The sequence below is a fragment of the Felis catus genome, chromosome D2 (genome assembly GCF_018350175.1).
Source record: "Felis catus isolate Fca126 chromosome D2, F.catus_Fca126_mat1.0, whole genome shotgun sequence".
NCBI classification, from domain to species: domain Eukaryota; kingdom Metazoa; phylum Chordata; class Mammalia; order Carnivora; family Felidae; genus Felis; species Felis catus.
In genome coordinates this window covers 83,082,418-83,108,945 of record NC_058378.1, presented here as the reverse complement: position 1 = coordinate 83,108,945, position 26,528 = coordinate 83,082,418, and the positions used below count along the sequence as shown (strand labels likewise).

The 26,528-nt window shown below is 51.3% G+C and overlaps 2 protein-coding genes across 6 annotated transcripts in view; one reads left to right on the top strand and one right to left on the bottom strand.

The window, feature by feature from the left end:
• The window catches only part of PTPRE (protein tyrosine phosphatase receptor type E), a 163,946-nt gene extending 149,722 nt beyond the window's left edge, over window positions 1-14,224 (bottom strand). For 4 of the 5 annotated variants that reach the window (XM_023241090.2, XM_023241088.2, XM_045040834.1 and 1 more), the window contains exon 1: window positions 13,327-13,453. The gene's annotated coding sequence lies outside the window, so the exon portion shown is untranslated. Of the gene's footprint in view, window positions 1-13,326; window positions 13,454-14,090 lie in introns of those variants that run through there. The other variant, XM_023241091.2, reaches the window with a different exon arrangement.
• On the top strand, window positions 9,134-16,046 carry LOC109492839 (nascent polypeptide-associated complex subunit alpha, muscle-specific form-like). The gene is made up of 3 exons (XM_045039988.1): window positions 9,134-9,211; window positions 12,681-14,230; window positions 15,516-16,046. The coding sequence occupies exons 1-3, from the start codon at window positions 9,134-9,136 to the stop codon at window positions 15,760-15,762; spliced, it is 1,875 nt and encodes a 624-aa protein (XP_044895923.1). The 3' UTR covers window positions 15,763-16,046.
• The last annotated feature ends 10,482 nt before the right edge of the window (window positions 16,047-26,528 follow it).

The following is a 26,528-nucleotide window of genomic DNA, read 5'->3' as shown; positions in this document are numbered from 1 at the left end:
AATTATGTATTACCAAGAATCTTTAGGAAAGCCCCAAGTTATGTGGGGCATGTCAATTCTTCCATGTTCCATAACCCAATGGGACCCTCTTGAACATCTGCCCAGGTTGTCCTGGGTAATCTTGAAGGTTTTATTGCTTGGGTCGTTAAATGTTCCCCAAGTACAGCAAGGGAAGGTGGGCAGAGGACAAACATACCGACGGCAGGGAGGCGGCGAAACCCCGCTGACAAAGCACAACCCACCTGCTCCCGGGTCTCAACAACATGTCGCCCACCTTCCCTTGGCCTTTCTGATGACAAATGTCATGACTGTGCCCCTGTAACTCATCCCCATTAACAGCACAAACTCTTTCTCAATAAAAATGCTTCAGAGTTTGTCTTCACACCTTCCGGTAATTTGTTCAGACACCCAGTTTCCCAGAAACATCTTCGGCCTCGCACGGGGCTTAATGTGATTTTTCATGCATCTCGACACAGTATTTAACCTCCCCCCGCCCCCCACCAAATGCACCTTGCACGTGATGTGGATATCTTCCAGCTGAAGCCTGCAGAGAAGTCATCCCCCTCCAGCCGGACAAGATCTGCTCGCTCGGATCCACTCTGCTCATTTAAGGGGCTCAGCCCTCACCCACCAGAAATCAGACAGCGGGAAATGAGTGCCCAGGCGGTTGACCCCAACCCCAGACTCAACCAACTCTTGCCAGAGAGTGAAGTGAAATGTTTGGAAGTGAAATGTTTGGATACTGCATGAAAGAAAGATCGTGATGCCAACAGACGTTGTGGGGTATCTTGAGAGGACTTGGCTCAAAGCAGAAAGTCTCTACAGAGCCCTTCAAACACACTCGAAGTGATTTTCGGTCAGAAGCAAAGGGGCAAATCGTCCCATTGTCTGGTTCTTCACAGGCTTGCACTTCTCGCCCCGGGTCCCGGACAGACCCCTGAGGCAGGGCCAGGGCCCAGGAGGCTGTCCCCCCGGACTGCTCATGTGATGAGGCCATCGGGCCATCCCCTTGAGACTTGGCAACCGCAGGGGGAAAATACTGGACATTTCTTGGACCAGCTTTGCTATTACTCATGTGAAAAGAATGGCATGCCAGCCGCTCTGACGGGCGAAGCACCACCTCCCAGGGCCTCTGGCCTGGGCAGGAGCACATGGTGGGGCGGCCACGGCTGCTGGCAGAACCGCGGTCAGTGCCACTGGGGCCGGGGGCCGGGGTCACAGCACTCGCTCCACTAACTCAAGCGTTCCCAGCGGACGGGAAGGAGGGAGAGCTCAGTGAGGTCTGGGGCTCTGGAAGAAGAGGCCTTGGTGGTATCTGTGGGTGGGAAAACAAGAGTAGGGTGGGTGGGAAGATGGGAGCCAGGGAGAGAGCTGGGGGGAGGGCAGGCCCCGACCGCAGCCGCTGTGTGATGCTGCTGCCCAGCCCCCTCGGCCTGAGTCCAGTCTCCTCTGTAGGCTGTAGTCAGGAGCAGACTCACAGGGACCACACGGACTCCGAGACAGATTTCGTCCTGTGCTGCTCGTAGCTCAGTCATCAAGGCCTAAGTAGCAGCAGGGCCTCTAACGAACACACGCCCGGCAGGATCCACACAGAAGGGAAGCGGGACCCACACAGTTCCCAGCAGGAAAGGCCTTCCCGGTCCCCTGTGGGGACCTCAGGGCCTCAGGGCCACCCACGATGACTGTCCCCGGCCCGCACACCACACACGGTCTCCAGAGCAAGGCTGAGCTGGGCACTGCTGGCTTTTCAGGGGAATCTCGGGGCAGATGGACAGAAAGACAGGGACACCCAGGCCCCAGGTAAAGGACACAGGGCAGGACCCGTGGATTTTGTTCCTCACTGAAGCCTCAGCATCTGGTAGGTCTCCCATTAGTATCTGTTGGATGAATGAATGAATGAATGAATGAACGAATGAAAAGGCTGTGTAAATGACCACGCCCGCAGCTCCCAAGGTCCCACCATCAGCCGACAGAAATCTGACATCAGCGCTCTTATTTGGTTTAGGCCTCGTCTGTCCCAAGCTGTCCTCCTTTTAAAAGCCACCCTTTGGGGCGCCTACGCGGCTCCGTCGGTTGGGCGTCCGACTTCGGCTCAGGTCATGATCTCGCAGTTCACGAGTTTGAGCCCCGCATCGCGCTCTGTGCTGATAGCCTGCTTTGGATTCTAGGTCTCCCTCTCTCTCTGCCTTCCCCTGCCTGCTCGCTCTCTCTCTCTCTCTCTCGCTCTCTCAAAAATAAATAAACATTAATTTTTGTTTTTTTAAAGCAACGCTTTGAGAGGCACCGGGGTGGCTCAGTCCGTTGAGCGACCGACCGACTTTTGATTTCGGCTCAGGTCATGATCTCACGGTTCGTGACTTCCAGCCCCGCCCAGGACTCCGGGCTGACACTGTGGAGCCTGCTGGGATTCTCTCTCCCTCTCTCTCTGCCCCTTCCCCTGCTCGTGCTCGATCTCTTGCTTTCTCAAAACAAATAAACTAAAAAAAAGCAACCCTTTGAACTGGCCGAAGTCGCTAACACCAGGTGGCAGACTAGTCTGGCAGCTGCCCGCCTGGACAGAAGGGACAAGTCTCTCTTGGTCGAGGCACTCGGGTGGTGGTTCTGTGCGTCTGCAGGCTTGGTGGCTCTCGGGGGGGGGTGTTAAAATGATACTAGGTCACAGAAAAGGGGTCAGGGATGCTCCTCCTGTCTGCCCGGTCCAGCCACCAACCCGGACAGAAGGGAGGCGCCCCGCCCGTGTGCAGTGCGGGGGTTCACGCAACCTTCCCCGGAGGCTGCACCCCAGCCTCGGCCCCAGCCGGTTCTGAGGCTTCTCCGCCCGCCAAGACGCCAGGCCGCTAAAGGAAGCATAATCTCCCCAAAACTTGTACAAATCGCTGCTATGGAGAAAAGACAACAACGGAATCCATCACAAAGTAGAATAACCTGAATCGATGCCTTTGATCTCCGCACGGCCCTGACCATCCATTCAGGGGATGCATTTCGACATGACAAATAAAAAATCATTCGCTGAACAAAAGCACGCTACACACGGCACATACACCTGCAACGGCCTTCTAAAATACACCTGGAAGCCAGTTTCCAGGCGGGAACCACACCCAAGGAGAACAGGCCGGCGTGACCTAGGCCAAGGGGACAAGAGATAGGTGCAGAGCAGTGAGGTCTCGCCTTCCGGTCCCGCTCAGGGTCGGGATGCACCTCCAGCCAAACAGACAGGTGAGGTGCTTTCGCCTCCTGGAAGCAGGCAAGGGGCCTCCACGTCCCGAGACCCTGCCACACGGACGGTGCAGACACGGCAGGACGAAGGGGTCAGCCCACCAAGGCGGCCAGAACAGGAAAAGAGGCTCATCTGGGTCAGGACAATGGTTCCCGGGGCAGAGGCTACGACCCTGGGCCGGTCCCAGGCTCCACATTACAGCTGGCCACCCGCTCAGACGCCACAAGGGGGGTCAAATTGTTCGCCAAACCTCAGAGAAACCATCTAAAGTGAAAAGGTACGAGTGGCTTTGGTTTTTGGTAAACTGGAAGACTTGTGCAGAAAACATATTTTTGGTCACCTAAAAACGTACGAGGATGGTTATTAAGAAATACCTAGAGGGGCGCCTGGGTGGCTCAGTTGGTTAAGCTCAGGTCACAGTCTCGTGGTTTGTGAGTTCGAGCCACACGTCAGGCTCTGTGCTGACAGCTTGGAGCCTGGAGCCTGCTTCGGATTCTGTGTCTCCCTCTCTCTCTGCCCCTCCCCACCTTGCACTCTGTCTCTGTCTCTCTCAAAAGAAAACATTAAAATAGGGGCACCTGGGTGACTCAGTCGGTTGAGTGTCCGACTTCTGCTCAGGTCACGATCTCGCAGTTCGTGGGTTCAAGCCCCGCGTCGGGCTCTGTGCTGACAGCTCGGAGCCTGGAGCTGCTTCTGATTCTGTGTTTCCCTCTCTCTCTGCCCCTCCCCCCATTGAACTCTGTCACTCTAAAAAATAAATAAAACATTAAAAAAGAAAGAAAAAACTGAAAGTGATTAAATGCCCTTTCTTTTTTTATTCGATGACAATACATTCAAGAGGTTGCTTTCCAGTGTGCAATGAATTCAGTTTCCTGAGCACAAACGTACAGCTGAATTGGCAAGTCCTGTGTCAGTCCCGGGAACTGCTCTGCACAGAAAGGTTGCCAGGATCCGGCTTGACTGTACAATGAAGGGAGAAAATGGATATTTAATGCAATGGGGGCTAGGCCATCATCTAGGACCACCGTGACTTTCGAGGATGTTTTACCAGCTGGAGAACCCTCAGTAAAACTTCCTTCCCCCAGAATGGAAGACAGAACTGTGATTCCCACTTGGTCCAGGTCACTGGAGTTTGGAGGAAGGCTCGTGCTCGTGGAGAAATCGGCAAAGGGGCTCGACCAGGGTCAGAAACTCCTCCAGTCGCTCCTGCTGTAACTGCGTGACTTTCCCCCCACCCTGCCAGGATGCTTGGCAGACTGGGGCCACCCGGTCGTAAGTCAGCTGTCCCCTGGATACGGTGTGCATCAGGGACCATGGCTCCTTCTGCCTGTCCCCCAGAGGAGCAAAGTCTACCCCTTTGATAACACATTGTTTCATATGGATTTTCTCCATTGGAAACGGAAATTGAAATGTGGTGCTCCAAGTTCCGAGATCCGTAAGGCAAGAGTTGTGGGTGCCTGAGAGGGAGCGGGGTGACTCCCAGTTTGGACGTGTCAGAGGCCAATGATAACTGGCCACATTGAGCTTCATAAGCCCATTCTTACCCCACATCCTGGGAGAGCTGGCTCTCCCAATGACACAGCCATAATTTAATGACCGATTCCATGTTACTGTATTGGGAATACTGCACGATACCCACGAATGTTCTCTGTAACCGAAGTTTTCATAAGACGACAATAGAACAGATAGCACAGTGAAGCACTGACGTTGTCACGGCCACTCTGAAGATGAAACTCCCACCGGACAGACCTTTTCTAGTAGAGTCAGCCACTGTATTCAAGAGGTCCATTTGGCTCTGCTAAGGCACCTCAAACGCAGCCCGCAATCTGAGGCCGTCATCATCTCTTAGATCCATGTCTGGCCCGGATGTATGTCGTCTCCTCAGTCGAAAACTGTGGGGCTTTGGTCAGGCAGGATTTTCTGGAAACCGTAAACACCAAACCAAACCCAAAAAACCTGTGTGCCCACATGCAGTTTTCCACGAATGAATCCATCTATATTCTTCTTCGGAATCTCAAAGGCGGCCATGATCCGAATCTCAAAGGCGGCCATGATCTCAAACGGGTTCAGAACTGTTGATCCATCAAGTGGACCCACACTCCTCAATGGCTTTCAAAAGCTTGGAGAAAATCTCAGATGCTCCAGGCCTCTTGTCTCTTCCCGTCCATCCCTGGGCTCCAGCTCCACCCACACACCCTCCCCAGACAGAACAGGCTACTTCTCACTGCTGGGCAAGCACATGGAAGGCCGTCCATCTGGAATGTTCTAGACGTGTTGGCTGCCAGGAATACATCCTTGGAAACCAAGCCTGTTCTCTCCGGTGAAGCCCCTCTAGGACTCCCTCTGCAGCCAGCGTTACATTTAACACACCCTGGAAGTGATGCATTCTGCCTCCCACAGACGCGGAGCACCCACAGGGCAGGTGCCATGACTTTTTTTGCTAACACCAGTACAAAAACAGAGCACGTACGCTGCGGGTACCCAATAAACGTTTAACATTCCTGTCTCTTCTCAATGACCTTACAGACTTGTAAACACTATGAGCATTTGATGAAAACCAAGAAATATCCTTTGAAAGAATATCGTTGGCTAGCTCGGAGCGGGCCTAGCTTGGCACGGTGTGGTACCAAATTATTAAATTTCTGGCTTTTGCATTCTTATATTACATTGGGCCAAAATCAGGCTTTTGCTCAAAGGAATCTAAACGGGTGGACGGATAACATCTCCAAGAGATGACTGAACTTTAGCTGATGCTTGCCACATTAGCAAAAAGTAATTTATTGAATTACTGATGCACTTAATAAAGTACTGCCACAAGCCTGGGGAGACAGAATGCTGAGTCAGCCTGGCTTCAAAATTAAGGACGGGGCTGGGCTACTGTTTCAAAGTATCTTTACATCCGGTACTTAACCATTCGGCTGTTTACGAAACCAAGGCTCCTCCGGGAGCCAGAAAAACCATATCCTGAAAAAAACGAACTAACAAACAAAAAAGCGTTAATGATAAGAAACTGATTTGACTGGTAACCATGCAGGTTTCGAGATGATTTGAAATGACAGCAGCAAAGGCCAGTTTCATTAACGGGCGTCACAGTTCAGCCAGGATCGCATAGGGGCTTATTCGCACCTAGTTCAGAAGCTGGCATATTTCTCCCTCTTTGGAAGATCATTTACATGTTTTCTAGTCATTAAAGCAAGTGGCGCCCGAGGGCAGCATTTTGTTAGCCCCAGTAGAGTTCCCGGAGATCCGTGCACGTAATACAGAGACACAAGTTTTCTGGCTTTTTGTTCGTTCACTTCTGGTTTTCTCCTGTAACCGCGGGGGGCGACAGGTCCTGCGTCAGAGGCTCCCAGGGCCTGGCTCTGAATAGTAGCTCCATATGCTGACGCCACCAGCCACGCCACCCCTTTGCCCTCTGCGACTGTCCCAGGCCACACGTCTCGACCACACGTGTCCAGGATCCCCGGCTCCCACCCGGGGCTTAAAGGGAAAGCGGCGGCAGCCTCCGATGACAGATCCTGGAGGAAAAAACACGTTAGTGTCTGAGAGTCTGTGCGTGTGTCTCTCTCTGTGTCTCTGACTCTGTTTCTCTCCTTCCTCTCTTTCTCTTCTGTATGTACCACAGTGGAGAAGTACGCTGAGGACAGGAAAGGTCTGGAAAGAAACACGAACATTTGTAGGAACAGATGCTTGGCTTCGCTTAATTCACTAGCACTCATTTCTGGAATCTAGAAACTCAGCAGAGCATTCCGAAGGGAAGATCTATTTGTCTCCGTGGCGGGACACGGGGTCCCCAAAGGCCCATCCCCTCTCACCTCAAAAAGAGCCCCGCCTTTCACTGCAAGTGGGTTTTGTAACACGTTTGCTCTTCTCCTCCTCTGTCTCCTTAAACCCTTCACCCCAAGCCCCCCCCCCCCCCCCAGGAAGCGAGTCAGCCCTAGAACTCAAACGTGAGAGCCCACACTGAAGACACAAACAGCCCTTCTCACCGAGGGATTTCCACCTGGGCTGGATTTCAAACAGCAAAATAAAAGCTTTATCCCATGACGAGAACCCAGACAAGCAGACTGCTAGGGGAGGTGGGCATAGGCCTCGGGGCCGTGACATCAGATCGGACAAGTGGGTGTCCACCTTTGAAGCCGGCCTTTTGAACTAGAGAAGCAAGGAAGAACAGAGCGCCCGCGGTTTAATGAGGAACCTGCCGGGGCAGGACCTTCCACGCGCCCGGGCTCTGCTCCAGCGGGGGCACCCCCACCCCCCCCCCACCCCCAGGGCACTCAAGTGTGTTGGCCAAGGAGTCCGGGCCAGGTCTGCTGAGAGCCAAAGGAACCGACTCACGAAAGTCCTACTACACAGACATAGCCTGAAAACTGCAAAGTCCTTGTGGAATAGGAAACAAAATAAAAAGGCTGCGTTCAAGGGTCACTTGGAATAATACATTGTCATCAAGTAGTTATGTGATGGGGCATTCTGAAATCTTGGTTGAGGAGAAGAATGGAACTCATTTGCACCCCCCGCCCCCGGTACAAAAGTCGGTCACTGACGTTCAGCTGGAAACGTCCAAATAGATTTACAGGCACTGATAACTGGAAATTATGTCCGCGTTTATAGAATGGGAATTAAGTGACTTGCCCTGAGGACAAAGCGCATGTGGCAGGAGAGAAATCCGAGCCCAGATTATGCCAATCCTTGGACTGAAGGCCAGCCACCCCCTTGACTCCCGGGCACAGGAAAAGGCCACTGACGGGTTTGGCAGGCACTACACTGGGCTCCCTACACGTGACCTCAGTCCAGCCACACGCCAACCCCGTCTGGGAAGTGTCACTGTCCTCATTAGAGAGACCAGAAAACACTGGGAAAGGGTCAGTCACTTGTCCAAAGCTTCCGTGCCATGAGTCTCAGTCTGACCCCGCCTCTCTGCTCCACAGTCTGTGCTCCGAGCTCGGTGCTGAAAAAGTAAAACCCTCGCTGGGAGTGCCCTCTACAAGCAGCCTCTTCCGCTGCCCCTGCCTGGCTCCCACTCAGGACTATCATTTGCTTCCTCCAACGTCTACACTTCACTTACAAGAGCTGGATGTCCTGTGAGCCCCAGGCGTCGCACAGGCGTCCCCCCATCCCCAGAGAGGACCACGCAGCCACACGCATGTTTCGGGAACACGGCTGCACCCTGGACACTCGTTCCGCCATGAGCCCACCTACTGGGTCAAATTCAGTGTTGCCGGCACCCCAGCCTGGGGCCCGCACAAGTTTTCCTATCCATTCTCGTTCTTCACCCAAGAAACACTGACAGCAAAACACCTGCCCAAAACACTTGAGATTTTTAGCGCATAATCAAGGGTCTTTTTTTCCCCCCCTTCCTCACCTCCTGATGGAGTTTTTATTTGCTTCTGGGTGTAAGAAGACTTTTTCACCCTTTGGGTGTTCTCATATAAGATGCACGAATGGGCCATATTAATTGGAAAGTCTTGATTTGTATTGGAAAGATATTTTTAAGATAGACAGCCTTTAAAAGTACTTATTTGGTTCCTATTTCGATGGGAATCGATATAAAAGTTGTTTTTGTGAAACACGGCGTTGAAATTTTTCTATTTCATAAGCGTGATCAGCCCTTTTGAAGTATTTATGTAGTTGAAAGAAAGGCATTATACCCACATTTCTGGCTCGGAGCCGGGTGCTGTTCAAGTTCAAAGAGGCTGTGAACCACATCAAAACTCCCTGAGTACAACACCTGGATGGGGCAGACTTTGACTAATGACATTTGGGGAACAGCAGCGAGACCAAGAGAAGAAATGAAAGCTGGCTTAGTAAGCCCTGAACTAGGGATCTCCGTGCCCGCGTCCGGCAGAAGCCCCCCACGCTGTGCACCTGTGTTTGTTGGAGAAGTTAGTAAAATTCAGCGAGACCCCATCACCTCGGATGTGGCTGGTCCAAAACCCCAAGCAGCTGGAGTATTACCCAGCACCCTGCTCCGGGGGCAACACTCCAGATGACAAAGTAACGAGAGGGCTAACCCTCCAAGATACATCTGTGGCGTGTCTGGGGTCCGTATTCGAAACAAAAGCGCGCCCACTGTGCCCACGGGCCACATCCTACTTTATGGAGACCCGGTACCCAGAGCGGAGACAGGCGTGGCTGAAGGGACGAGCCGAGAACCGGAGGCAGCCAGGGCCCTGGATCCGATCCGATCCGATCGCGCACATTCGGCGGTGCTGCCTCCACTGGCTGGGGACAGGGTGAGACCGGTCAGGGCACTGGCGCTAGGAGGGGCTCAGAGAGGCCTGGTGCCACACTTCCCTCTGCGGAGGTAAGAAATGCTAAGTCCTGAGCGTGTCGGGGGCAGTCCACAGCTCCACGGTTTACATGTTCTAGTCCACAAGCCGTTCCAGTTCTAGATCCGGGATCTAGACCCTGGACGCACACACCCGGCTCTAGCCCACAGTGCGTCCTGGTGCGGGTTTGGCTCACTTGTGCGTTGTCCCGCCCACAGACTGGCTTAATTCAGTCCACGAGCACAGGTCAACGCGCAAGAACCACCTTCCTGCCTCACAGACCACTCTTAACGCCGCAGCGTCAATGGAGCGCGTTGAAGAACAGGCTTGTTCTTGGAGCACAGGGGGGCGGCGACGTCACGAGAGTAAAATACTTCACCACACAACGTTTACATCATCCGCCGGATTATCGCCAAAAAATGAAGTTACCTAGCATGTCACACCTTACCGATCTGACCCAGCGCTTCGGATGGCGAGCGAGATGTATCTGTTAATACGAGTTGTGACTCGGTTAATTCACTCCTTCAGACGTCACTGGTTCTGTTACCACACGCAGGGAGGGCACAACTTCAGGTGTTGTAGCCCGGCCCGGTTTACTGGGTGCCAGTCATCTGCCTTGTACTTTCCACGTATCATCTGCCACCCTCAAAACCGCCCCGTGAAGTAGAGATCATCGCTCCCATTCTGCGGAGGAGAACACCGAGGTGTCAATTTTGAAGAGCTCAGCCGAGGTCACAGCTGAGCCAGGTTTTATGTAAATCCATACCTGAACTCAAAGCCCAAACTCTCAGAGACACATCCTCTACCCTAGAAGCACTGACCACCTAGTAGACGAGATAAACTATTTGGACAGGCCCACTGGAAATCAAAATAGGGTCTGATAAGTGCTCCAGAACAGGTAGAGTTAACCTTCCGTGGAAGTGAAAGAGAGATTTTTCTTAGGTAGAGGGGTCAGGAAGGCTGTGGGGAGCCCTGAGGCATTTGAAGTGGGTTGTGAGGTATGAGTAGGAGTCCCTCAAGATGGAGACAGAGGAGAAGGAGATTCAGAGCAGGGGTGGAGCAAGGGTCTACCTCCGAGGCTCTGGAAAGCATGGCAGTGCCCTCAGGGAGTAGCGAGCCATGGGTTCCCTAGGACGCACCTGCCAAAGAAGAACTGGAAATGCTTGTGAAGCTCACAGTTTCCTCCTTAGTGATAATCAAATATTAAGAAAGCCAGTCTTGATCCCAATGGATACATCCGTTCCTGTTTCGACAGCAGGGGCTCTGGGGGTGGAACTCCAGTGCAGGGACGAGGAGAGCTGCCTCGCTGTCCCCTCACTGCTCCCAAGCCTGCCTCCTCAGGGGTCATCTGGAGTCTCTGTGGTCCAGCCCTGTCCACAGCAGGTGCGTTTGGCATCACCAGAAGAACTGGCGATGTGACCAGTCCAATCTACCCCAGCAGGATGTGTGGCCGCCTACCAGCCCCGCTGACGCCCACTGAGAAGACACGAATTCACCTGCTTCAGAAGATGGGCTCCTAAAACGTTTCACTTCCTCATGGGTTCATGTGCCCGATGACAGTTATGACCAGCCCACTGTCAGGTGCCTGGCTGGATGCTGAGGGTACGATATGGTCCGCAGGGAAACTACAATCCAGCCTGTCTTTCCATACCGGTGGGGAGGCTGGTGCCATCAGATGGGTAAGGAAAACAGGGGGACAGTGTTGGGCTGGTGGGGGCGGAGGATCAGAGGTCTGACTTGGGGAACCTCGAGCTGGGGCACTGATATTCCAGGAGAAATGTCACGGGGGCAGCCGGGAAGGAGAACTGCCGAGGGGCGGTCCGGACTAGAAACTCCCCTCTGACCTGCAAGGAGGGAGTCTGATAAAAGGGGGCAGCCTGGGCTGCGATGACCTCAGTGGACACAGAGCCAAGCGGACCCACGGAGGCGCAGTGTGAAGGAGGCCTAGGTTTTGACCAACTGAAATTTGTATTTCGGCTTCATTACTAACCACCTGGCAAATGCTGCCCCTCCGATGCGCCTTCCCCCGCGGCTGTGGCGGCCACTCTCGGAATGGGTGGTTTGCACACGCTTTTGAGAAGTGTCCTCTGTGCACAGCATGGGGACCAGGCCACGCTGCTTCCGGCTCACTCCGGGCCTCCCAGGGGCCCCAGGGACTGTAATTCCGTCATCCACTTCCCACACTGACTCAGCTCCGGGGGGAGGGGGAGTGGGGGGGGGGCGATGCCATAGATTTTGATATGTTTTCAATCTAAAACCTTCCCTTCTGTAGGGACAAAACCAGCTCCTGGCTCATGTCAACACAAGGGGAGTCTAGGGTTGTTGTTGTTTTCCTTGCGGGGGCGGGGGGTATCACTCACCCCAGCGATCGAAGACCTCTGTCCCTGGGGTCACAGTCAGAGGCACAGCCAAGTCTGAGAAGGGCCGGGTGGCCTACAGGCTCCTGACTGAGAACACAGACCCATCTCTTGGGCCTGGTCCACATCACCAGCTGGCCTTTTCCTCCCCAAAGGCCTAGAGCTTGTGCTCAGGGAGCACACACCCCTATGCTATTTGCACACAAAGCTCTGCCCCGTCTCAGCAGGTCAGGGAGAGGCAGTCAGGAGCCAGTCGTAGCCACCCACGCCCCCAGCACCCCTCCCCCACCTCCCCCACATCGCATCGAGGCCCTCCTTGGGCTTGTTGCACCGGTTTGAGAGAGATGCCCTCCCCTCCCTGCCCCCTCCACTCACACTTTGGATGGGCGTGGGTCTTTATTTCACAGAGACCGAATTTCACCCATCATGGAGACACAAAGACCTCCAGGCACTCTGGGTCAAGGGGCAGCCGGGGTCAAGAGCGGACTGAACAGGGAGGCCGTGATTTCTAAACCAAGCCACCAGCAGCATTCAACTCAACAGCCTTCCACGGGAAAACACAAGCACAGGGCCACGTTCTTCTTTCCTTGAGTTTCCTGCGTTGAAACTCGGCTAGAGTGGTCCTGATTCAAGACAAATTAATATAATTGGGCCAGCATAACGTTAACCTTTCTGGAAAGGCTGGCCACGCCAGGAAGGAATTTAGGCCAGGTCCAGCACGGTCTGGCAGGGCTTGGCTCTGCGTCTCTCCCCGTGGGTCTGCCAGCCGTCCCCAGTCGGGGCCCCCGAGCCGCAGGCGTGGCACCGCGCTGACCTCTGGTCCAGGCGCTCTGACAGGTCACCGCACCGCCACTGCGGATCCTGGCAGTTCTGCCTGGGCCCGCCCGGCCTGCCCGTCGCCGGGGGTGTCCCCGCGGCACCTCTGGGAGCCCTCCGGCCCTCCACGCTCCCCTCCCTGCCAAGGCGAGGGCGCGGGACCCTCGGGGCGGCATCCGCACGGCGGCCCGCGCCCCTCCCAGAGTTGGCGCAACTCCGAGTCACTTTCTCACAAGGCTCCCGTCTCCACGCCTGCATCGTGTGGCCCTCCACACACCCCGTGGGACCCCCTCTCGATCTCGCCCGCTTTCACCTACGTCCCTGTCGCCGACCCACGGCACTGTCGCCACCCGCAGACACGCGCTCCGGGTGCGGGTTTCCCGAGAGGGAGCGCGGGAGCCGCCGAGGTGGTGGCCAAGTTGGGCGGGGGGGAGGGGAGGGGTCCGAGGCGCCGAGGCCGGGGTCGCGCCGTCCCCAGCCGCCGGCACCCGGCGCGCCGCGGGGCCGCTGGGGACCCGGCTCCGAGACCCGGCGCCCGGGCGCGGCCCCTCCCTCCCGCCGCGGCGGCCCAGGCGGCGTCCCCGGCCTGTTCCGGCCGCCCCGGTCGCGCGGTCCCCGGAGGGGCGCACGGCCCCCGCCCGCACCCCGTGCGCGCGCGCGCGCTCACCTCGGGGGGGCCGGTCCGGTCGCGCCGATCGCGCCGCCGCGGCGGCTCCGCATCTCCCGGGCGCCCGCCCGCCGCCCTCCGGGGCGCCCCTCGGTCCCCGCCGGCGCCAAGGAGGGTCGTGGGGACGCGCGGAGGCCGCGGGGTCCGGGCGCCGCCGGCGCAGCCTCCAGCCGCCCGCAGCCGAGCAGGAAATTTGCCGGGTCCCGCCGCCTCCTCCGCTCGCGCTCGGGCTCGGGCTCCGGCTCCGGCTCCGGCTCGGGCTCGGGCTCCGCGGCGGGGGCGGGGGCCGGCGCAGCGAGGAGCGGGGGCGACGCCTGCCGTCCGGCGCGGGGAGCGCACCCCGGGCGCCAGCCCCACCTGGAGGCGCCCCGCCGCGCTCGCTGGACGTCCGTCTTCCCAGGCTGGCGCGCCTTCCTGGGGAGAGACCCTGGCCGGGGTGGGGGTGGGGGGCCACTGCCCGGAGCCGCGCGCCCACCGACGGGGACAGGTGTGACGGGCGCTCTTCCGCGCGGGAAAGGCCGTTCCTACCCCGCCTTGGCCCTGGGCACCTGGAAGTGACCTGGCTGGGGACACGCTTTGGGTTACGCAGGGGGTACAAGGGAGCGCGCGGCACCCTGTACCGCTTCTGGTTCCGAGAAGTACAGAGAGAGCCCGGAAAATCTCCCGAGCCGGTGTCCTCCTCGCTGAAGAGGGGATGGGGTCACCACCTGGTTGGTGAGGGGCTTGGTGGTCCAGGAGGCAGAGCCCGGCAAAGGGAAACCCACCTACACGGAGGAAGAGCCGCTGCCAGGAAGGGTCGGGACCTGCTGCTCTCGGGGACTGCTCTCCAGGCGACCTGCTGTGTGCTATGTAGGCAGGTGTCAGAGTCACGGGCGTTCCAATCCGGAGGGCAGAAAGGATACAGGTAACATCATTGCGGTTCCGAAGCTTGGTCCAAGACCTGGCCTTCCTGAGGGAGATTGCATCCCTGCCGTGGGGACCTCACTGCTCCGGGTTTGTGAATGCGGGAACCAACTGGAGAAGGTGGCAGTGAGGTCACAGAACCCGACCTTGCGTCATAGTCCCCAGGCGATGCCTGGGGCAGTAGGGGCTGTTGCCCACAGAGCTGTTGACCCCAAAGACTGAGGAGGGATGGGGCACCTGCTGGCTGAGACCGTCCACAGTTGACCTGCCCAGAGTAGAGCTTCCCTTGCACAGGAGGTAAAGAGGGTGCCACAGTGGAGATCTTGAACTCCGCTTCCCCTTCCTGTCCCGCCCCCACTGTGCCTGGGGGATCCGGTCCCACTCCAGGGCTCCCTCCACCATCCGTATGCAGGAGACTCAAATAAAGGAGAGCTTCTCCACAAAGCTCTGCCCCTTCTCCCACCATCTCAGGCCAGTCTTGCTCTGACTCAGCCTCTCCACGAGCATCCCCGTCTCTACCTCTCCCCCCACCTCGGATTCACCTCTGCCTGACATCTCGGCTGCTCTGGGCCCTCACCCCTGCGCCCCTTCCCTGTTGGAGCCCAGCTCTTCCCCACCCAGGCTGTTCCCCTCTGCCCCCGGAAAACTGCCTGGCACTCCCGTTCTCTGCTACTTTCTCTGAGATGTACCCGTTGGTCTGGTGTCCGTCATTCTGGTCAGCCACTAGCCCCCCACCCCGCCCCGATCGCGTCGGGGCTTTGAGCCCCAAGACGGTCCGTGCCATGCAGACTCCAGCACCTCTCTATCTCCGTCTCAGGCTCCTCACACAGCCCCGATAGCCAGGAGGTGTCAATGAAAACATGTGGGCTGGCAGCTCAGAGGAGGAGGGGCCCAGCAGGCAGCACCAGGCAGACTTGTGTTCAGAGCCCAGCTGGACAGGCGGCTCCCCTCCCCCTGCCCCGCCTCCCCTCCAGGGTCCCTGCAGGGAGCAGCCCAGGTGGGTGGGCCCAGGTAGGCCAGTGACATCACCCAGGTCTCAGTGTGCCTGCTGCGGTGGCCTACGGAGCCAGGCTGGTGTACATGAAGGCCACCGTTTCGAAGCCCCGGGGAGCACGGTTTTGCTTGTTAACGCTGCGGGGCCGTGGAGACAGCCCGTGATGCAAGAAGAGAGGAACAAGTCGCCTTTGTCAGACATCTGCTGTTGGAAAGTCAACAGCCCTGGTAACATGATGAGGGGCAGATGGCTCCTGTCTCCTGGTAACATCCTCTCTGTCGGATTCTTCCAGGAATGAAGCAGCATCCCTTCACTTCTTCTGGAGTCTGAAGACATCCGTCATCGTCACGCTGAAGCATGTTGTCAGAGGCATTGAAGCCAGGGTCGTGCTGGTTCCCGTACGGAAGCCCCTTGACCCTTCTTACCCCTCCCCGTTCGGCTTCTCTTCCTGCTCAAGCTTCTCACGCCTGAGACCGCTCCTCTCTTCCCACCCTAGGCTTCAAGGATCTGCCCTCCCTCTTGCCATCCTGACCACTTAGCCATCTTCCTCTTTCAGACCCAGGCCCCAGCGCTTGTTAAATCAGCCCCCATCGGCGCTCCTGTTCAATCCCACCTAGGGAGCCCTGCTCCCCCCCCCAACCCTGCAGCTCCCTTCCTGTAAGGCGCAGGACGCTGGAGGCAGTTTTCCTGAGACCGTTACTCTTAACCCTCGCTGTGCGTCTTGTCTTCCGTTTATTTGAGGGCTGAGACTTTGGGCTCGAGTTCAGGGTAACACAGATTATGCTCATTGACCTTAAAGGCCCCAGTAGATGTCAGCTAAAATTAAAACACTCGGGCCAGAAATGCTCTCTAGGAGGATAAACAAAAAAAAAAAAAAAAAAGGCAGCATTGGTATGGAGGAAGCACATCACAGTCTGCTTTTAAACACTGTACAGAGACATTAGCATAAAAAGACAGGACTTTGGGAGATAAAATCAGAACGTCTTGGTGACTGGCCACAGGGCAGGACAAGCAAGGAACGCTGACTTTAGGACCAGTGCCCACAAGGAGGAAAACACAGGATGGCTCTTCTGATCTCTAGAACGTGCCAGAACGAATAACTCCAAGGGGTACAGAACTTTCTATGTTTACATTACCCAATTATCCTTCCCACTCTCCTTTCTCCAAGTTATGCCCAAGTATTAACAGTTATTAACCGGTGAAATCGAGACAATGGGATTTTTGCAAGATTTCTCCCAGGAAAACAAGCAGTTGTCTCCTCCTTCAGGGGGGTCTCGGAGCATTTTAACTCTTTTTTTTTTTCTTGCATTACTTTTCGTTGATGAATAATATAGGTGAATTATACAAATCTTAAGTGTACAGTTTTATGAATAAAGACAAATACGCAAAAAAGTGTCCCAATCGCATTTCCATCACCCTAGAAAGTCCCCACATGTCCCTTCCCAGAAAATTCCCGAATCCCACCAAAGCAGCCCCTGCTCTGGTACTTTTTACCATGGGTCGTTTTTTGTGTTTTCTTTTTTTAGTTTTAGAAAGAGCTAGAGAGCGCGAGCACACATGAGTGGGGAGAGGGCATAGGGAGAGAGAGAAAGAGAGAGAGAATCTTAAGCACACTCCACACTCAGTGTGGAGCCTGACACAAGGCTTGATCCTACCACCCTCGGATCATGACCTGAGCCAAAGTCAAGAGTCAGACACTCAACTGACTGAGCCCCCCCCCCCCCAGGCGCCCCCCCTGCCCAGGGGCCCCAATCTCGATCTTCACATCAATGGAATCATACAATGGACTTTTTCACTTATGGTTTCTTTCACAGAGCGACATTTGGGGGGCGCATTGATGCTTTACTACCTATATCCGTACTTTAGGAAATGCATCTTCTTCCTCCAGCTGCTTCTAAGATCGTCTCCTTGTTTTTTGAGAAATGTGATTAAAATAGTATCCTCCCCCTCCTTCCACAAACTCAGAAGTGTATGATCAGTCACTCCCCACAATCCCAGGGCAGCTCTTTCTGCCCATGGGTCCTGTCCCGGTGCTGTGACAGAATCACCTTTTTGCACCAAAAAAAAAAAAAAAAAAAAAATAGAATAAATAAAATAAAATAAAATAAAATAAAATAAAACGACATGTTTTAGTGTAGTTAGTGTAGTTTTCTTTGTGTCTATCATACTTAGGATGAGCTGGGCTTCTTGGCTTATAGGTTTATAGTTTGCATGAAATTTGGACATTTTCAGCCACTTTTTTTTTAATATTTTCTACTTTCTCCCATTTCTGGGACTCCAACTATATGTACGTGATATCTCCCAATATGATCCCATGGGTCACTGAAGGTTTCCAAACCTTTAAGTCCTTCTTTGTCTCTGTGATTCAGTCTGGGTAGGTTCCTATAGCTGAATATTTAAGTTTGCCAATCTTTCCTTCCGCAGTGCTTAATCCTCTGTTCAGTCCATTCAGTGTTTCCTTTCAGATATTGTATTTTTAGGTCACAGAATTTTTATTTGGTTCGTTTTTATTTCTCTGCCAGGGTTCCCCGCGTTTTTTCATCTTTTCCTTTAAATTCTCGGATGTACGTCTAATGGCACCTCTGAGCTCTTTGCTAATTTTAAGATCTGTGTCATCTTTGCATCTATTGATGCTTTTTGTCCTGATTATTTTCCTGTTCCTTTGCACGTCTAATTTTTTACATATTTATTTATTTTTGAGGGAGAGAAGGGGAGGAGAGAGAGGGAGAGAGAGGATTCGAAGCGGGCTCTGCGCTGACCGCAGAGAGCCTGATGTGGGGCTCCAATTCACGAACCAGGACATCATGACCTGAGCCGAAGTCGGACGCTTAGCCGACTGAGCTGCCCAGGTGCCCTCGCACGTCTAACTTTTTAATTGTCTGCATTCTTGGGAGTCTAGATTCGTTTTCACGTTATCAGCTTAAGCTGATAGAAGCCCTTTCTCCAGAGCTCCGATAGCCCTAGTCATAAGCATGGTTTTTCTGAGCCCGGAACTGAACGCCTAACGCATCTGACGAGGTCTTTCCACCCTAGCTGGTCGGAACTCCTGGGATCCCCTCCACTCTCACAGCCCCCCGGGGAGGCTTTAGGAAGCAAGGTTTTCATCCTGATGATGCACAGCTCACAGGAGAGGGAAGAGTTTAGGGCTCTCGTGCAGAAAGCCATCGCTTCTTTTCTGCACACCTTTTCTGCTTTGGTGCCCTCCTCATATGCTCCAGCCCTCCTGGCCACAGACTGGGAGCTGTGTCCTCTGCTCAGAAAGAACGCTGCTCTCTGAGTGACTTTGCTTCTCCAGGCTGCTGTTCAGAGGTCGTCCCTGCCAGCACGCGGGGTTAATGGGACCATCTCCCACGCCCCCGTCCTCTCCAGGTTCATGGCCGTCCATTGACCCAAAAACACCCTTTACCACACACTTTTTTTTTCCTGTTTCATGCCTGTGGATGGCAGGAGGCTAAATGTGGTATCTATTACTCTGTCATGGTTGTAACTGGATTTGCCACCTTTATTTTAACTGCTTACTGCATTGGTCTCTAGCTGTCTCCATGGATCCCTTCCCCAGAGGCCGAGTCCCCATGAGTGTTGCATCTTCAGCACTCAGCGAGCACCTTAAATGGCACCGAGTGAAAGATTTTTGAAGAAACGTTAAATGCACGACGCACACATAGGTAGCACTTCGAGTTCTATGCTATATGCTGTGCAGAATCGCGGTTAGAATGTGTAGTCAAGTTATGTGGTTCTGTTACTTAAATGGCAGCTGACATCATACCTAAAAAAATAAGGAATGCGCACACACAGCTCAAAATACAAAACGTTTTTAAAAATGAAACTGAAAAACCTAAGTCTCGCTGACTTCCTTATTCCCCTGACAGCCAGTTCGTCTCTCCTGAGACAGTTAGTAGCCAGTTTCTTCCCTATCCTTCCAGAGGAAGCTTGGACATTTACAAAAAGATACACATAGGGATTTTCTGCCGCCTGAATTGTACTCTGTGGATGCGCTTCATACAAATATTCATTGTAGCCACTTGAAGCCTGTGGGTGGATACACCCACATTTATTCAACTGCGCTTCTGTCCTAAGCCACTTAGGTTGTTCCCAACTGTTTTCTTTTCTTTTCTTTTTTTTTTTTTATGGTTTATTTTTTTATTTGGTTGGAGAAGAGGGAGAGGGGCAGAGAGAAGGGGAGAGAAGAAAATCTCAAGCAGGCTCTGCACTGTTAGCCCAGAGTCCGACGCGGGGCTGGAACCTATGAACTATGACATCATGTCCTGATCCAAACCAAGTCACGAGTCGGACGCTTAACCAGCTGAGCCCCCAGGTGCCCCCCACCTGTTTTCTAAGACAAATATGCCACGAGGAGCATCCCTGTCCATATGTCATTTCTCACAGAGGAGAGTACATGTAAATAGAGAATGCGGGTGGTTTCTTTTACAATACGTTGTGTATGCGGGGTTCTTTTGGAAACAAGTTCACGGATGTATGTACCAGGACAGGTTTTTGTTCCATTCACAGTAACAAATCCATTAATTACTTTCCTTCTTTTTTTTTTTAATGTATATTTATTTATTTTGAGAGAGAGAGAGAGAGAGCATGAGAAGGGGAGGACAGGGAGAGAGGACCGAGAGAGTCCCAAGCAGGCTCCACAATCAGTACAGAGCCCAACGCGGGGCTCAATCTCATGGGCCAGGAGATCCTGACCTGAGCTGAACTCAAGAGTCAGACCAGACACTCCAATCACTTTACTTCTTGTGTGCTTAAGAAAATTTGATTTAAGCCCTTAATAAACTGTTGTCCAAAAATTATGGTTGGTACCACTGGGAAGCCAAATAATAAAACAATCCGGCACAGAACTTCTGTGATCTGCTTCAAGAGATCTCGTAATGCATGGCATATCTTTTTACACCTCGCTTAAAAATCAAGTATCTCAGAAATGTTTACACTTTAGCAAAAGTGTGTTTTTCCTTCAACTTCTTTTAGCAGAAGGGACTGATTTAATTTCCTTGTTTGTCAGCGTGAAATTTGTGCGTGTAATCCACAGAACATTATCACGTATGGAATAGTTTATTATCCACCCGGTTTTTGCCTCGTATGTATTTTCACTTTGCTCTAGGGATGGAGGGAAATGTTGGTGATAGGACATAACGCAGCACTGAGATACTCGGGAAACACTCTTGGCACATAGGATTTAGGTAGCTATTTCTGATAGTTATTAAGGCAGGATAAAAAATATTAAATGTTTGACTCCTTGAGGCATTGCAGTGTCAAGAAAGGCTTTTATGTATTAAAAACTTGCCTCTTTCGTGGGAAATTAGGATCACATCAAGGCAGTCCTTCTCCTGAAATGTCCCGAAGTACATATAAACTACACGCATTTCATAAGAAAAGCATGGATGTACATGAATTAATTCAAAGAGTAAAATGAACGCTATTATACACTGTAGAGGTCTGTGTGACATAAGGTGCCTTTGTGATTTTTTTTTTCAAAAAACCACACACATAGTGACCTGCGTGATAAATGGAAAAAGGAGTCAGCAGCTTCAAATTGTAGTGAAAAAGAAACAAAAAGTTAAGAGTTGTCCTGCTGCATTATGGCAACACAGGGAGCACTGTCTTCTTCACATCGTTCAGACCGGCATTTCCCAGAGTAAGATCCCATTAGCAGCGATATATGTCGAGGAGGTGAGAGACGACTGTGGATGGCAGATAGTGCAAGAATGGCCATTTTAAACATTTCATATGCAAATTGCATGTTTATTTTCACATACTAGGAAAATATTATTGGTACATCATTTGACATTTTGTTACAACTAAGCTAAAGTAAATGGTGTCTTAGCCCATTAATTTAGACACAATTACTTTAGACCAAAAATACTCAGGGATTCGAGATGCTTGTGTTAAGAGCCATAACAGTGCAGCCGAAATGACCCACTCAAAGCCACCTGCTGGCTGCTCTTGTGACCCTCGCCCCGGAGTTTGCTCTCGCTCTGGCCCCCGCCTGTAGGGGCCTCATGCCCCAGACCGTGTTCTGTGTGCAGTGGCCTCTGTGCCCCGGGCCCTGACATCTCCCTCCCCCGGCCCCTCGCCCAGTGTTGGTCTGCCCTAGCCCGTCCTAGATGTAGACCCTTTCCTGGAGGAGCTCTGGGCTTCCTTGTTCCCCGGACAGGAACAGGACAGGTGACACCGTGTCCCTCTCACACCCTGGGAGACTCCCAGACATCGTTGTGGAAGGTTCTGGACTTGCAGCAAGGTCGTAACTTCCGCCTCCCCAAACTCAAAATGAGTCCAAAGCAATTCCAGTACCTCCTCCCCCAAACACTAGGCCTGTGGGTGCCTGACCACATTTGAGCTACTAAAAATGCCAACAAATTTGTCAGCAGAGGCACGAGGGGGGTGTCATCGCTGTGTTTTGAGGTTTGTTTGTTTGTTTTTTATTGTTCTCTTTTGTTCTGCTTTGCTTTGTTTTGTTTTGCAGTAACTCGAAGCTGACATGATGAACGTTCTGGAAAAGGAGGAGTGTCTGTGGACTCAGGAGCAGAGCCTCAAGAAACACAAGCAGCAGATGGAAACAGAGCAAGATGAGGAGCCCGCGTTTGAGGCCCTGGGTCAGGTGATGCGTGAGGCTGCCGTTGCTCCAGATTTACACGAGCTTAAGCCAACCGGTCAGAGCTTTCCCTGTCCATTCTCTCCCTCCTGGGTGCATTTGGAGCAAAAAAAGATCGAAAGTCGTCCCAAACACCGAAGCTTGGAGAAGATACAACCAAGTAGCCCGGGGGAGGTGAGCAGGGTGTCAGGGAGAAACACTCGAAATCCGTTAGAACAAACCAACGGTTGGACAGGATGCCCACTTTCAGCATAAGCAGTGGGGGGAAAATGCCAAGGGAACTTTGCAAACATTCAGCAAAAGGAAAGGAAAACAGCGAACCCTCTTCAGGCTGGGAGAACACTCGGTCCCATGAACAGAAGCAGTTTCCCCTGCAAGAACTTATAGTAAGAAGAATTTGATAAAACAAAGGAGTAATAGAGAAATAGTAAAACACCAGAGACCAGATGAAAAGGAAATTTCAGAGCAAAGAAAACAAATTAGAACTCCAAACCACACAATTTCAGATTTACATATTTCCTATTTTTATACAAATTAGAAAAAGGCTTGGCTGAAAGACAAGTTCTCATTATGGAGGGAAGTAACAGTGTATTCGGAGAAAAAAGATCAGACGCGAAAGCAATCAGAGAGAAATGGTGGGTCAGAGATAACCCAACTCAAGAATGACTGGTGTGCCTGAGGGAAGATTTCAGCAAAGGGAGCTCACAATTCACAGATATGATACAGAAAAATTTCCCTGCGATGAACTGAATGGGAAGACTGGAAAGACAACCCATGAAGAAAAAGAAAGAGAAAAAGAATTATACAGAACAATCTATGCAAAAATGTATCCAGGTTACCAGGTGACTAGATTTCCCCAATGAAGACTTTTGTTGCTATGCCGTTGGGACAAGTAAGTCCCAATCAGAAGCAAAAAACAAACCTCGGACTTTTCCACAACAGCCTTCAGGGTCAAAAGACGACAGACCCATATGTACAAAAGTCTGAAAGGAAGACAATGTGGCCGCCATGTTGCCATTCAAGAACAAAGCCTCCTTTGACCTGATGGAGAGTAATAGCGACCAGATTGGCCCTCCAGGCTTAAAAAATCAATAGAACAGAAAATGGTATACGAAGGAATGATCTCTGCACACCAGACATCTGGCAGTATAGGACTGTGATTCCGGAGAGAAAAACAAATGAAAAGAGACTGACCACAGCCCCAGGTAATTTCCAAGGAAGAAGAGGAAGCCATAAAGAGCCCAAAGAGAGGGAGATCAGAAACTGGGAAGCCAAAAGCAACTGGAATTTGTGGTGTACTCCTGGTGGACAGAGGAAACTGCAGACAGATGCCTCGAATCTGTGGTTGAGTACTGATCCACACTTGTGAGAGGAAGCTGCCTGGGGCCAGCAAGAGACCCGCAGAAGAGCAGTGTGACCTACAGTTCCCAGAGCTTATACAGGGCTGGGAAGAAAGACCTTGTAACAGAGAATCCAGAAAGAAACCCACACAAATGTGGTCATCTGATTTTCGACCGGAATGACAAGGCAGTTCATTAGGAAATAGGCTTTTCATGAAATCGGTTGAACAGATGCATATCCACATGAGTAAGGATGAGCTGCAGACCTTACCTCATACTCTATACGGAAAGTAATGCAAGATATGCGCTAACCATAAACGTAAAAACTAAAATTATAAAACCTCTAAAAGAAAACATAGGAGAAAAAGAACCTTTACAATCTCGGGTCAGACAAAGATTTCTTACATATCTCATTTGAATCACAATTCATAAAATAAAAAGATTGGTACACACGACTTCACCAAATTTTTTAAAAAAATTCTCTCTGTGGGGCGCCTGGGTGGCGCAGTCGGTGAAGCGTCCGACTTCAGCCGGGTCACGATCTCGCGGTCCGGGAGTTCGAGCCCCGCGTCGGGCTCTGGGCTGACGGCTCGGAGCCTGGAGCCTGTTTCCGATGCTGTGTCTCCCTCTCTCTCTGCCCCTCCCCCGTTCATGCTCTGTCTCTCTCTGTCCCAAAAATAAAAAAAAAATAAAAATAAAATTCTCTTTGAAAAATACTGTTAAGAAACTGAAAAGACAAGCCAGAGACTGGAATAAAATAGTAGCAAAGCATGTATCTAATGAAGGATTTACATGCAGAAAACACAATAGAAAGAACTCACAGAATTCAACAGGAAGAAGACAAACCATGGTAAGAAAATGCGCATAAGATTGAAATGGATATTTCACCAGAGAAGGTATACAGAAGGTGAGTGAGCACATAAAAAGATGCTCCATAATAATGATGTTAGCAAAATGCAACTCGAAACCATCCTGAGACACTACTAAGCACTCATTATAATGCCAGATTTTAAGGGACTGATAATAGCAAGTGTTGGAGAGGATATGGAGCCACTGGAACCCCACACTCAGAGCTCGTGGGAATGCACGTTAGCACAGCCCCTCCGGAAAAACATCCCCTCAGCTTCTTCTAAAGTTAAATATATTTACCATATGTCCCAGCAGTTTCTCTCCCATGAATCTATGCAAGAGAAAGGAAAGAAAATATCCGCACAAAGACTTGTACCCAAATGCTCCTAGTAGCTTTGTTCATAGTAGTCAATAACTTGAATCTACCCAAGAGTCCAATGGCTGAATGGATTAACAAATTTGGGGACATTCAGATGAATCTCAAAGCAAACCATACACAAAAGATTACATACTATATATATCATTTCTATGAAATTCCAGGAAAGGTAAAACTATAGTGATCACAGAGAGGCAGATCACAGAATTGTTATATAACAATTACCTGTATTACCGATAACAATGTCCAGAATTTAAAAACGTAATAGCCAGCCTTTCCCAGCACTATAGGAAAGAGAGCTTTCCCATACGTTGTTGTCCGAATGTCCAAAACAGAACACTGTTAAACGAATGATGGTAGGGGTGTCTGACCCTTGATATTGGTTTACATCATGGTCTCACGGTCGTGAGATCGAGTCCTGTGTCGGGGTCTGTGCTGAGTGTGGAGTCTGCTTGGGATTCTGTCTCCCTCTCTCTCTTCACCTCCCCTGCTTTCATGCCCTCTCTCTCTCTCTTTCAAAACAGATAAATAAACTTAAAAAATAAATGATGGTAAATCCATAAAATGGAATAGCGTCAAGTGACATGAAATGCTACAAAGGTTTGTATAAATGGCTTATAAATTGACACAGAAAATATCAATAAAATGCAAAGAGTAAACATCGCAAGACTACATTCTTTTATCAAAATTATAGAAAAGCAAAAGTAAATAACAAAAAATAGAAACTATACTATCATATCATTATTTGACAAACTTATTCCTCACTAAGGAAGAAACAAAAATTGCAATTTAAAAATGTTACATGTCAGTTTGCAAAAGACTCTACCTAAAACCTATGGGACCTGGCCAAAGTCCTACATTGAAAGGAAAGTTCAGTATTAAATACTTTCATTATTAATCCAGTAACAAAATAATTAAGGAAATGAAATATTTATTTAAAAAAATTTTTTTTTCGACGTTTTTTATTTATTTTTGGGACAGAGAGAGACAGAGCATGAACGGGGGAGGGGCAGAGAGAGAGGGAGACACAGAATCGGAAACAGGCTCCAGGCTCCGAGCCATCAGCCCAGAGCCTGATGCGGGGCTCGAACTCACAGACCGCGAGATCGTGACCTGGCTGAAGTCGGATGCTTAACCGACTGCGCCACCCAGGCGCCCCTATTTTTAAAAAATTAGGAAGAGGAAAGCAAAGTAAGTCTAAGGACAGAAATCTGATAATGGCAAAAAACGACACTTAATACAGAAAAGATAAACCCAGAAGAGTGGAATATATGTAGAAAGGAGCAGAGAAAATGGAAATGGCGAGTTTGGGGTGACGTCCTGAGTTCTCATTGTCCCCCTCCCCTTGGGAACTGTGATATAACCATGTACCCTTACAAAGTGCATCCCTCTTCCATTTTTAAGAAAACTTGAGCTGGTTTGAATATGCAGAAGGCCTCGTTACTTGGGAGTTGAGATATCGAATCCGGGACAAATAAGACAAATATTTGACTGACTGTACAGACATTTTTAACTTCAGGAAGCAAAACATTTTCAAAGATGTTAAAAAAAACAAAAACCCTACGAATATGTGAAATGCAAACGCTGAAATGAATGTACGTATGTGTTCGTGTACATCTAGGTGCCGTGTGGAGTTGACACGGGTTAATGCCCTTACTGTACAATCAATCATATACAAAATAGCATCTCTACATACAATAAATGAACCAACACTGCCAATGGAAAATGTGTGAAAACAAAAACACCAATGAGTGATCAACATACTAACATAAGTTAATCATCACTGCTTCTTCTTGTAAAATAACACCAACGACCTATTTCTCCTCTCCCAGCTTGTAAAAGGTTAAAAGGATCAGTACTAGTATGTGGTGATGAGGTTGGGGGAAAATGAAGTCCCCGCACAAAGTGCACAATGTTTAAACTGGCCCAAACTTTCTGCTGATCTGCACCTATTTGTTAACTCAACAGCTCTGTGGGTAAGAATTCATCAGGAAGAAACACCTGGAAAGGCTAACAAAATTCAACACGTAAGGGATCTCATCACATCGTGGGTACAGCAGTGAAAATGCAACAAAAGTGCCCCCCCAAAAAGACACGTGTAAGTAAATTATGGTCACGTGATACAAGGATAAACCTGATTGA